We start from the raw sequence: 14103 nt of genomic DNA, 5'->3' as shown, positions 1-14103 counted from the left end.
CCTCCCTTTCATTTTCTTATTAATACTGTCGAAATCGTTTTAACGGCAAGACAAGTTCCGGTGAAATTGGTCGCTATAAGCGATAACAAGGCTTTTTTTGAGACTTTTGGTTACCACAGGTATAACCAATATGTCGTTGTAAAAGATCTCGACTGTATAGGTTTTTGGCAATAGTGATCAATTTGTGCCCGACCAATTTCTCATAAACAATAACATAACATTCTTCTTCTACTATAATTTAATGTCTTTTTTTATTTCAAACTAAACGCTTTAATTGAAAAGTATTTGCATGTTATTTATATGCAACATATTTTGTTTTAATTAATATAGATTAACAAATACACAAACACATACACGCAACACTTTACAAATACAATATTTACTTTCTGTCAAGGGTAAACAAATTTCCGATTTAATTTTCTATAGGACATATTGTTTTTTTTTAACTGTGTAGCACAGTGTTAGCTTTTTGTTTTCATTTTTTTAATATAATTAAAAATCCTAATTCCTTCCCCCATTTAAGTTGCAATGTATTTTACTTTATTTCTTCATTATTTTTCATAAGTTTATATTTATTTTTCTTATTACAAAAAAATTATATGTTTTCTATTCTCGTGTTATTTTCCAATTATTTTTGCTTTAAGAAAACATAACATGCCTTTATGCCAATAACAACTACTTATGTAAATTAAGTGCCTTCTATTTTATATACAAAAAATATATATCGAAAGTATATATACATAATGTCTATCTAACTACTTCATATATATACAAATAATATGTATCTACTTATATACAAATTAAAAAAAAATTAAACGAAAAACACATTTTAAAAACAATTGAAAATTGTTAAATATTTTTTTTTTTGTAAAATGTTTGTCATTAGTTAAAATAATTTATATGTAATTAAATATATAATAAATTTATATAATTTTTCCTTCTGTTTAATTTCATCTTTATTGTTTTCATATAAATTAAAAACAAACAAAAAATTATGTCTGGGTTACAGGGTTCTATTTTAATAATATATATAACAAATTTTATAATTTTTGTTTTTTATATTGATGACAAATTACAATAATAATTACAAATTTATGGAAAAAAGAAATCAAAATAATAATATAATAATATATTATTTATATATATTACCCAATCTATATACAATTTATATACATATCTATATATACAAGAAGAAATTATTTCTTCCAAGTAAAAGGAAATAAAATAAAGCAATTGTATTTTAATATTTAAAAAATATCAAATAGAATTTATTTGATTGTTTTGTTTTTATTTTCCGCATAAAACCGAACCGAAACCGAATGGCTAAATAAATTAATGATTTCATCTAGAATGTGGAAACGAAGCAATCACATCAGAACAAGTGCAGATTGGGAGCAAGTGCAAGTTGGGAGCGGTCATCTGTCAGTTTAGAAGTAGAAAATCATGGAGGTATGGAGGGTTGAAAGCACGGATGTTACCGTCAGGCGCGTCTTGCAGAAGCTTGAGCAGTCGTGCCGTTCGCAAGTTTGTTACCTGAGCAACTTATGGTTCACCTGAATGGTATCGGGTTATTCATTTCGTGTCTTGTAATAAATCCAAATTCGCTCGATTTGTATAACATGTGGCACTGTCTTGTTGAAACCACATATTCTCCAAATCGCATTCTTCAATAATAGGCAAAAAAATCGTCAATCATATGATTGACTTCCTGTGACGACTTGCCGACTTTCGTCATTACTGTGGTAGTCTTCCCAATACTTATATGAATAGGTTCGCCTTTCGTCTTCCCAATGACAGCCTTCCCACTATTCATCCTGGCTGCTAAAGGAGCATGTTGGTTGCTGTTCCTCGGTCTATCTCGTCCTCTTCATCGCCATAGCCATTGAGTAGGATTGAGACATCCGCCGTGGGCATACGTTCTTTGATTCTTGAGAGCCCAGTTCTAGCATTTGTGAAAATTGAGGCTGCGGGTGCCAAGGCTGTCAAACCTTGAATTTGAATGACGGGGGTTTTAAAAGGCTTTAGAGGACACAAGGTCAAGGCATAGCCTCAAGGACCATGGCATAGCCTCCTTACCATGACAAGGACTTGATAACTAAACCTTAAACTCATCGTAGCGGTAAGATTTCGATGAGGCTTAGGGACATTCGATTTTTTGTATTTGAAATTCTAATAGTCGAAGTCGTCTTTTGATTTTTGAAGAAATCTCGAAGTCGACGCTGATCAAGAATATATATGTACTTTATATGGTCGGAAATGATTATTTCGGTGAGTCACAAATGGAAAAATAAAATTATATATAAATAATTTTTGGGAGAGAGATTTGTTATCAAATACGACTACAAAATAACAAATTGCAGCGAATTCGTTTGAAAAACGCGCTCAAGAACCCCAAAATTCCGAAAATGGGGGAGTACTCTTTGTCTTTTTACTTGGGGGTTCCCCGAAAAAAATAGAACTATATATATATGATTTTTAGCGGAAAGATTTGCTACCCAATAAAAACTCAAAATAACAAATTACAGCGAATTCGTTTGAAAAACGTGCTCAAAAACATCAAAAAAAACGAAAATTGGGGACCTCTATTTATAATTTTTAGTGGAGAAAGTTGCCACTCAATAAGAGCCCAAATTTTAGCGAATTCGATTCAAATACGCGCTCAAGAACCCCAAAATAACGAAAAAGGGGGGTGTTCCGTTATATTGGAGCTATAAAGTAAAGAAGCGACTTGATCGAAATCCTTGTCGCAGTGAAAAATGAGCTCGGGGTAAAGTACAAGAACTTACACCGCAACAGAAAGAAAATAGACTCAAAAGAGCTAAAAAGTTGCTTCGCTTGGTCGAAAGTGGTGAACTGCCGAATTTGGTTTTCTCCGATGAGAAAACATTCGTTGTCCAGCAGTTTGTAAACAATCAAAATGATCGTGTTTACTTGCCAAAGAGGTCACCAGAACTCAAGCGCCGACCATGGTAATAGTGTGGGCTGACATAACAGCCAATGGTCGCTCTCCGCTCGTATTAATCAACCGTGGCATCAGAATAAATGCCGAATATTATCTCGAAAATATTCTGGACATTCAAACAGGACTCAGCACCATCGCACTCAGCAAGAATGGTTACAAAATGAGGTTCCTTGCTTCATTTCCAGGGCACAATGGCCACCAAAATCTCCGGATACCAATCCGCTGGACCATTATTCTGGAGTATTTTGCAAAGCAAGGTTGTCACTAAAAAAACACCAAAGTGTCGATCACCTCAAGCAAGCGCTTCGCCGGAAATGAGCCAAAATACCGCAGACCAACATTCGGGCAGCTTGTGACGGTTTCATTGGCCATAATTCGTGCCAAAGGTGACCAATTCGAACAAATCTAAACTCATTCTAATATTTGATGCTATTTCCCACGTTTTTTGCTTTCATTCAATAAAATTAAAAAAAAAACAGTAAGGAAAGTAGTAAAGTCGGACGGGGCCGACTATATGATACCCTTCACCACCATGGGTATATTAAACAGGACTATTAACATGAAATTGGATGAAATAAAATATGTGATATTTATCTAAATGTGAATCTACCTAGATCTATCCATAAACATGTCATTCGTTAGTTACAATGGGACAAAGGTATGTAAATCAACTTCAAACAAATATAAATAGGTCATCCGTTGGGCTATGTCTGTACTTCTAGAAAACGTAACTACGCTATTCTATGCTCAATTTTGTACGTTGTGCAAAATTTGATGTCAATCTGACTAACATGAGGAGTTTGATGTCAAATTTACTTGAAATCGGAGGGGAAATATATATGGAAGCTCTATCCAAATATTAAGCGATTTCAAACAAACAGGTGTCACAGGTTAGGTTATACTAATTTCAGAACGTTTTGTTCCTATCAGCCTATTGATTCCTTGGTGCGTCAATTACTTAAAATCAATCTATAATAAAAGGGAGCTATATCTAAATCTGGACCGATTTTCACGAAACAAGGCAGACATCACTCTAGGCTCAATTCAGTACGTTATGCCAAATTTCGTGCATATCGAAAGATATATAGCGACTTTGGTGCACCATTTACATGAAATCGGACGAAACTATATCTGGGAGCTATATAGAAATCTGGACCAATTTTCTCGAAACTTGGCAGACATCACTTTAGGCTCAATTCAGTACGTTATGCCAAATTTCGTGCAAATCGAAGGATATATAGGGACTTTGGTGGACCATTTACCTAAAATCGGACGAAACTATATATGGGAGCTATATCTAAATCTTGACCGATTTTCACGAAATTTGGCAGACATCATTCTAGGCTCAATTCAGCACGTTATGCCAAATTTCGTGCAAATCGAAGGATACATAGGGACTTTGGTGCACCATTAACATAAAATCGGACGAAACTATATATGGGAGCTATATCTAAAGGACCGATTTTCATGAAACTTGGCAGACATCATTCTAGACTCAATTCAGTACGTTATGCCAAATTTCGTGCAAATTGAAGGATATATAGGGACTTTGGTGGACCATTTACCTAAAATAGGACGAAACTATATATGGGAGCTATATCAAAATCTTGACCGATTTTCACGAAACTTGGCAGACATCATTCTAGGCTCAATTCAGTACGTTATGCCAAATTTCGTGCAAATCGAAAGATATATAGCGACTTTGGTGCACCATTTACATGAAATAGGACGAAACTATATCTGGGAGCTATATAGAAATCTGGAACAATTTTCTCGAAACTTGGCAGACATCATTGTAGGCTCAATTCAGTACGTTATGCCAAATTTCGTGCAAATCGAAGGATATATAGGGACTTTGGTGGACCATTTACCTAAAATCGGACGAAACTATATATGGGAGCTATATCAAAATCTTGACCGATTTTCACGAAACTTGGCAGACATCATTCTAGGCTCAATTCAGTACGTTATGCCAAATTTCGTGCAAATCGAAAGATATATAGGGACTTTGGGGCACCATTTACATGAAATCGGATGAAACTATATATGGGAACTATATTTAAATCTTGACCGATTTTCTCGAAATTTGGCATAACGTATTGAATTAAGCCTAGAGTGATGTCTGCAAAATTTCGAGAAAAAGTACAGGTCGCAAATCGAAGGATACATAGGGACTTTGGTGCACCATTTACATAAAATCGGACGAAACTATATATGGGAGCTATATCTAAATGAGGAACGATTTTCACGAAACTGTGCAGACATCATTCTAGGCTCAATTCAGTACGTTATGCCAAATTTCGTGCAAATTGAAGGATATATAGGGACTTTGGTGGACCATTTACATGAAATCGGACGAAACTATATATGGGAGGTATATCTAAATCTGTACCGATTTTCACCAAACTTGGCAGACATCATAAATGATTAGGCTGTATCAAATTTCGTGCAAATCGAATGATATATAGGGACCGTTTACATTAAATCGGTTAAATATATATATATATGGGAGTTATATCTAAATCTGAACCGATTTTCCCAATTTCAATAGGTTTCGTCCTTGGGCCGAATAAGTGACTTGTGCTAAATTTCATCGAAATCGGATCATAAATGCGACCTGTACTTTGTTTATAATTTAACATCTACAGACGGACGGACATGCATAAATCGACTAAGAAAGTGATTCTATGCATATTCTCAAAAGGAGCCATGTGTCTATCTCGTTTCCTTTTGCATGTTACAAACATATGTGTGGTGAAGGGTATAAAAAAATGTAAAAATGATGGCGTTTGACTTTGTTGCAGTTTTTTTTATCTCACCCTGTATGCATTTATTAATAAAAACTCAACGATTTTAAATATAAATGCAAAAATTTATTGTTGTTTTAATTATAACATTTAAATAAAAAAATAATAGTAATATACATAAATACATTAGATTCGATTATAGTTGTATAAAAATGAATACATTGTTATGAACAAATAAAAAATATGTATTACATTTCTGAATACCGCCATCGTTCGGTCGATTCTTCATTCAGAAATAGGCATTTACAAGATCACATTATCACTAGCCTTAAAATTTACAAAACATTTTAAAAATAGATATTACAAATAAAAAAATATATAATATACAATTAAAAATATGTCTACCTTAATGGTAAGGATTTTAAATGATAATCGAAAAAGGTTTACTAATTAAAACCAGCATAATTTACAAACAATTTTTATCTGAACAATAATATGGCCTTTATGTAGAATGTCGAGTAATTGGTTTCGAAATTAAATATTATTCAAATAGGTAAGAAAACAAGTAGAGGGTTAGGATCAGAGAAAATGGATCTGACAATTTTTGTTATTGTATCGAAAATTTTAAGCCACTCTACTCGTCTCCACAAACGCTGTATTAATGTACAGTAACGATACGTAGTAACCAAGAAGTCAGCTTTTAGACTTTTTGACTCTTTTGGCTGGCTGTTTTATAAAAACGTGATCTTCTTATAAACAATTTTCGCTCACATTTGTATTTGATGATAAACTATACAGAAATAATAAAAAATCCCAGTTAAGGAAAGGACCAAAGACCCTTTTTATAAATTTGGTTTAAGTTCTAAAATATCTGCCGATCTGGTCATCTAAACCATCTGCATCAGTCGTCGATTAAATTCATGTTCGTCACTCATAAGGCATCCACAAAAATATTGGTGGTTGGCCTTAAAAAGTTCGACGCTTTTTGTATTTAAAACCTAATCTAAATCTAAGCAGTAATTACGGTTTCCTAGTCCTCTTATCCTGAAGGATGATTCTCCATGATTCTCAATAACGGTATAGAGTGTATATCACCTAGCCAAGATGAGGTCAGAGTAGCAATTAATCGGCTGAAGAACAATAAAGCAGCTGATTAGTACAACTTGGCTAGAGGAATGCATGCCTAAGCATCCTATGTACCATGCGCAAAAAAAGACAAGACGATATGTGCTAATTATAGAGGAATAAGTATTTTTCGCATCGCATGTAAACGACTGAAGCCAATGGCCAATGACATTATTGGACCATACCAATGCGGTTTAAGGCCTGGCAAATCCACCATTGATCAGATTTTCACTCTGCACCAGACCCTGGCGCACGAAAAACGACACATTCTACCTATTCGTCAACTATAAAGCTGCATTCGATACCTCATCCGTTCAGAGGTGTTTAAAGCGACTCCTGCAAAATTAATACGGCTACACAGTATAACTTTTATAGGGACAAGGTCAGCTGTTAAAGTCGGAAAGGACATCTCGAAGCCCTTTAGTAACGAACGAGAATTCTGACAAGGTGACAGTTTGTCGTGTGATTTTTTTAACATCCTGCTGGAAAAGGTTATACGAGAGGCAAAGGTGAACAATTTCGTGAAGACCAAAATAAATTAATGGTATCATCGCGCAAGGCGTCCAGTAGACTGGAACCATCTGTGGAACTTGAGAACTACAGCTTCGGTGTAGTCAAAGATTTTATAAACCTTGGTACCGCCATAAATAAAACTTATGACATCAGTTTTGAAATTCGGAGGAGAATAGTTTTGGCCAACAGATGCTACTATGGCTAAGTAAGCAATTCAGAAACAAGGCCACCTCTCGCCAGACCAAATTCACACTTTACAAGACGTTGATACTACCCGTGCTGTTGTATGGATCTGAAGCAATGGTACTTGCGCAAGCAAAGTAGGTAGCTCTTGTGTTTGAGAGAAAAATTCTCCGAAAGATCTATAGGTCGTTCAACATCACGGAGCATGGGTTTTCATATTGGAAAAGCTGCGCACAAGACCGACGCGCCTGGAATTTTTTTTTAAGCTCGGCTTGTGGAACAGATGTTCTGTCACAAGGCAGCTATGTAAAGTATATATATATATATATCTCATGTGGTCACAGGTGAATATTTCGAATATAAAAAATATATGTAAAAGAAATTGTAACATTACGACAAACGATATGGTTTTTATTTACTAAAACACTTATAAAGGTGATATACACGACTATTCAGTTTTGCTCCACACTGTACATGTTCATATTTATTGTGTATATATGTATGTATTTTGAATAAATAATATTTAAGAAACTAAATATTTTATAACTTAAATTAGCTTACCTATATGATCTCTGTATTTCGGATCATAAGGATAATTAAAAGTTTAAAAAGTATTTTTAAGGTACAAAACGCTCTTTTTCGATTTTTGTTCTTTGCTCATGAAAAACTTATAACAATTGTGTTTCGAACTATATTTACAAACAAACACAAAAGTTGTTGCTTAATTGCTATTAACAACTGCAGTTAATAACGGTTATAATGGACTTTGAAACATTTTATCAAATTTGAAGAAATATGTTATCAAATTGAAGAAAGAATTTATCATATGGAAGAAACAATGTATCAAATTGAAGAAACAATTTATCAAACTGACAAGACAATTTATCAAATTAAAATCAGTGAAACATTGTTCATTATAACTGTTTTTAACTGTATAATCGTCTTAACTTAAAAATTAAAAATATAAAATAAATTAATACATATAATCTTATACTATATAGACTCTCTATATTTTTAGCATCTCCTGTCCGAGAAAATATAACAAAAGAACTCTATTCAGGTTAACCGCAATCAATTGGTTCACATTGTGAAATACTAAAAACCATTGAGAGGTCTTACAAAATTTTTAACAAATTTTCGACTAGTTTACAAAAACACATTAAAAAACGTTTTCTTAAAAACAAAATATAATAAAAAATAAAAACAAACCACAATAATATATAACAAAACAAATAATTTCAAGAGGATACATTAACATTAACCCTCATAAAAATCAAAATCATCCTTTGGTCTATACCAATCTTCCGTGGCATGTTCATAGATAGCATTTTTAACTTGTTCTTCGGCAATATCAATGGGATGACGATAATCTTCGGCACCACCCTCGGATCGCGGTGATCTTGATGTTGCCCGAAAATCTAATGGTATATTGTAGCATTTGCAGATACAACACGATGGAAATCTAAACCAATCTGAGAAGATACCACGACATTCATTGTGTGGATCATAGGCCAGCAGACGATGTAGACGATATTGTTGTTCACAGCGGCAACCCTCTCGACAATACATTTGTTTGTGTTCATGTGTACATTTCTCCCAGTGTACATACTGTTCGAAGGGATAGAGATTGAGTAGAGCCAACACTTCGCCTCGAGTGTTGTTTGCCCAGAATGGTGCGACAACTTCTTCCTTTACTGGACAGGCATTGCTGGAAGAAAAAAAGAAGATAGAGGAGAATTTTTAGTTAGGTTGATCAGTAATGATATAAGGGAAATAGAAATAAAATATTTTAATCTATTTAAAACCTTCACTTTGAGGTGGAAGTAAATGAAGTTGGGTCGGTTGGGGCGGTTTTATGTCGATCATGTCAAAACATTGTCCCAATTGGAGCCAAATATAATTAAACGAGAGTGATTCCGACAATATGAGGACAATGAAAACTCTAAGTCATATCTCAAATATCTATGATGGGTCCTATGTATATAAAAAGCATGGATCTATAGAGGGTTTTCCTTGTAGAAATGTAAAAAGTGACTTTTTGTGCCTTCAATATAAACAACTACTTAAAAAATTAAACATTTCAATAATATCAAAGTTATGTTATTACTTCTACTTTATCACTATGTACAGTCTCTCTCTATTTTTGACAAAAACAAATGTTTTCATCCCAAGAAAAAACATCACAACCATCATTCGTTGTTCGGCTGTGTTTTGTTTTGGTATCGCTCTCTGCCTCTCCCCTCACTTGTGTTTATCATTTTTGCTCCCGTTTATTTGACTACTGTTACAAAATTCTCATATGTATTTTCCAATTTATTTCGATATAAATGCTAAATATAATATATCAAAAAAGTGTTGATTCGAACAACAAGTCTAATATACGAATTATTTTTTTTCTGTGTAAATGAGGTGGACTGGATATTAAACGTCATAACGAAAAGACTTAACCAGAACAGACCGTGTGATAGGATGCTAGTGATTGACCTATTAAAGGCATTTAATACCAGGGGGTATATCTCCGGGACTGTTTAACCTCTACCTTGATGGAATATCCCGTCCACCAGACGGTATTAAGTTAATTACGTAGGAGGATGTACGATCGTACGTCGTATAATTTATGACGGACATATCAGATTTCCATTCGAGGGATATGAAAATATCTGTCACGAAGTCAACGGTCAGACAGTTCGAAATTCTGACCAATAATTCCCCAAGGTTCTTTGGGTAATATTCGATGGTCAATATAAGAAGTCCTCGCTAGTCACAACTATTTCTTATATGGTCAGGAGAAGAACAAGGTTCTCAAGTTACTAGTCGACAGTACTTGGGGAACTGACAAAGAGACCTTATTGACTATACATCGATAGCCCGCTCTGTGGGAAACTATGCGGGTCCAGTTTGGTCCGCCAATGTTAGTGCAACGTAGAATTCCGAGTGTCTCCTCATGAATAGATATCTGAGATGATGATCCTTCATCTACGCCAACACAACATAAAGTTGTTGGGGAATGTTTCGATAATACAGGGTAATACAATCTTCGGAGAACAATCGCCATATTTGATATATTAATTAGAATAATGGAAAGCATACATTGGATTTGTATTCGATTATTGTACAGAATTTGATGGAAGGTCAACTTATACTGAAAATTTCCAGCAAGCGGACTTGTGATCTTGTTGTAATGATACTACAACAAGATCACAAGTCCGCTTAGAAAGTCACTGAGGAATGTTGCTCGTAAATCATACAAGTTAGTACTGATTGGAATGGTTATAGGGAAAAATACAGAAGTGAAATCAAGAAGTCTAAACGTAGGTCTTGGGTATGTTTTAATTAGTCTATTGAAGGAGTTAACAAAGCGACCAGATTTCGTTAAGTATTATCTAAGGACCCCAAATCGGTAGAAACTCCGGTCAAGAGGACTTCGATAGCCATCTACAGAAAGTACATCATCATCAGTGTTGCCAAAACTCTGTTGATGAAAAATTCTAGATTTTGTTTAAAAAGGTGCTAGAAAGTGCTAAAAAATTAAAAAAAATTCCAAGTTAAAGTGCTAAAAAAATTATCAGAGAAATTCGTATAATTTTTATGGTGTGTCGAATTTTTCCAATAAAATGTATTAATGCCGTTTTTTGTGGGGTTTTGGTGAATGGAATTTATATAGAAAATTGTCAATGTGAAGGTTTGCACATAGACCTCATATGAAAGTAGACTGGATATATGAAAGTAGAGTAGAATATATTTATGCTGGCAATTTTCTACATAGGTCTATGTTTAGACATATAAAGGTTCCATACTATTTGCGTCCTTTTTATACCATTCACCACTCTGTGGTACAGGATATTATGCCTTTGTGCATAAGTTGGTAACAGGCAAAGGACACATGGTTCCTTTTGAGAATATGCATAGAATCACTTCCTGAGTCGATTTATACATGTCCGTCCGTCTGTCTGTCGATGTTAAATTGTAAACAAAGTACAGGTCGCATTTATAATCCGAATTGGATGAAATTTGGCATATGTCACTTAATTGGCCCATGGACGAATCCTATTGAAATTGGGAAAATTCGGTTCAGATTTGGATATATCTCCCATATACATTTTCGTCCGATTTAAGGTAAATGGTGTACCAAAGTCCCTATATATCTTTGGATTTGCACGAAATTTGGTACAGCGTAATGAATTAGGTCTAGAATTATGTGTGTCAAGTTTCCTGAAAAACGGTTCAGATTTGGATATAGCTCCCATATATATTTTCGTCCGATTTAAGGTAAATGGTGTACCAAAGTCTCTATATATACTTCGAGGTAGATAGTGTACCAAAGTCCCTTTATATGCTTCGATTTGCACAAAATTTGGCTTAGCGTACTAAATTGAGTCTAGAATGATGAGTGGTGAGTTTCGGGAAAATCGGTCGAGATTTCGATATAGCTCCCATATATATGTTCGTCCGATTTTATGTATATGATGCACCATCGTCCCTATATATCCTTCGATTTGCACGAAATTTGGCACAGCGTACTGAATTAAGTCTAAGACGATGTGTGTTAAATTTCGTGGAAATCGGTTCTGATTTAGATATAGCTCCCACATATAGATTATATTTTTAACATATATCTTATATATATATATATATATTAGTTATTTGAATTTTGCCTTGTAAGGGCAGTGATCATTTGAAAGTAATTTTAAGTGGTTATGATCTTGTGGCTTGATGATCTAAGTTTTGCAATGAAAAGGAAAGCCAGGAGAAGAACCTACGTACCCACCATTATGCGACGCGTTTCGCCGTTGGTTAAGCGGCTCATCAGGCATATTGGTTAATATTTTATATATATATTTTTTTTTGCTATAAATCTTTTTCCATAAATTTTCCCCATGTTACGCAGACGGCTCTAAATCTGCTCGAATGAAATTAAAGTTAGGATAGGTTGGAGAAAAAGGGAATTTGGACATGCAATTGTTAGGATACATATGTACAATATACCCAAAGTGGTGAAGGGTATCATATAGTCGGCCCAGTCCGACTTTACTACTTTCCTTACTGCTCAGGTTTAGAACTTTAAAAAACATGTTTTCGAAATTTTTCGACGTAAGTCCATTACCTCATTTTAAATTGGGGCGCGACCCATTTCCAGTACTCTGGAATGGCTAGATTTTGGCATTCCGTATATAAAGTACCCGACCATTCTTTCTTTGGTGCTAAACGAGTTTGAAAAGTGCTAAATCTAGCACTAAAAGTGCTAAATTGGCAACACTGACCATCATAGACTTCGAACGGAGGTTGATGAGAGGCAAATAGAAGGTATGATAAGCTACCCAAAACTGGTATGGTCAATAAACAGCTTTTAATCTTTCAAATCGTCATGACCAGATATCATAATTCTAGCCATGCTGCAGCAGATCGAAATTTGGTCAAACTGAGGTCTGTGGAAAGTGAAAAATGTGACCTTCATCCCGAAACCTTGGGAGCCGAGTCACACTTCACTAAAAGACTACACTATATTCCATTCTATTTACAACACTAGAAACCCGCGTCGCAGTGGCCGAAAAATGGCTCGTGAAATGAGCTCGAGTTGAGCCATTGAAATTCAAAAAAGTGCATAAACTTACACCACAACAGAAAGAAAATAGACTCAAAAGAGCTAAAGAGTTGGAAAGCAAGGTTGTCTCAAAAAATAACAAAGTGTCGATCACACCAAGCAAGCGCTTCGCCGGGAATGGGCTAAAATACCGCAGAGCAACATTCGGGTAGCGTGTGACGGTTTCATTGGCCGTTTTAAGGTCATAATTTGTGTTAAAGGTGACCAATTCGAACAAATCTAAACTTATTCTAAAATTGTATGCTATTTCCGACATATTTTGCTTTCCTTCAATAAAAATGTTTTTTGACGTACACTGTAAACTTAACAAACTGTGTAGTAGGCAATATGAAATGACTTGCTAAAAGAGAACGCAGGGAACGAGCTTATTGATCCATGTAAACAAGGGCACCAGTTCGCATGCTTGTTCAGCATTACTGTGTAGCATTTTTCAGACAATCAAGTGATATAGGTATAAATTCAAAAGCTATAAATTCAATAGCGATCCGTGATTGAAAAGTTGTTTTACATGACTGTAAAACAACTGTAGACCTACTGAAGCGTTTAAACCCCATGTTTTTGAGGTGTCTCAAGACTTTAAAGAACTATACACCTAATTCCGATTACAAGCATTCGCCTTTTTATTCAGAAATATATAAAGCAGCCCTCGTAATCGCTTCAAAAAAATACTAATCCCTCTACACTTTTATAGAATTTAAAATACATATCGTATTCGAAATTAGATCTACTTACACTCCTTTAACATTTAGCACAGGTGCTGGAGCTTCCTGTTTCATGGTATCCTGAAATAGTTGACCATCTTTCATGATGGGTTTATTCGAGACTACCGATGGTGGTGTGATATTCGCTCCAGGTCTACGTATTTTCTCACTCAGCAAAAGATCTGAATTCGGTTTAATAGGTTGTTGCTGTTGTTGGGCGGGTGATGGCGATGTTGTTGACACTGAAGGTGCTGCCGAAGGTGGCGCATT

General features: G+C 34.8%; 1 protein-coding gene across 1 annotated transcript in view; it reads right to left on the bottom strand.

Moving 5' to 3' along the window:
• Nucleotides 1–8787: 8787 nt before the first annotated feature.
• Nucleotides 8788–14103, bottom strand: part of LOC133338151 (protein spaetzle 4) — a 40112-nt gene continuing 34796 nt past the window's right edge. Inside the window, exons 3-4 of the mRNA XM_061546334.1 lie at nucleotides 13865–14084; nucleotides 8788–9238 (exon numbers count right to left, since the gene is read on the bottom strand). Coding sequence (XP_061402318.1) covers nucleotides 8788–9238; nucleotides 13865–14084 — 671 coding nt within the window. The remainder of the gene's footprint in view (nucleotides 9239–13864; nucleotides 14085–14103) is intronic.

This window comes from Musca vetustissima, unplaced genomic scaffold, assembly GCF_032173495.1.
Source record: "Musca vetustissima isolate MV318-11 ecotype Yass unplaced genomic scaffold, APGP_CSIRO_Mvet_v1 utg43337, whole genome shotgun sequence".
Lineage (NCBI taxonomy): Eukaryota > Metazoa > Arthropoda > Insecta > Diptera > Muscidae > Musca > Musca vetustissima.
The sequence above is the reverse complement of the archived record's forward strand: the minus strand, read 5'-3'. Positions and strand labels throughout refer to the sequence as shown.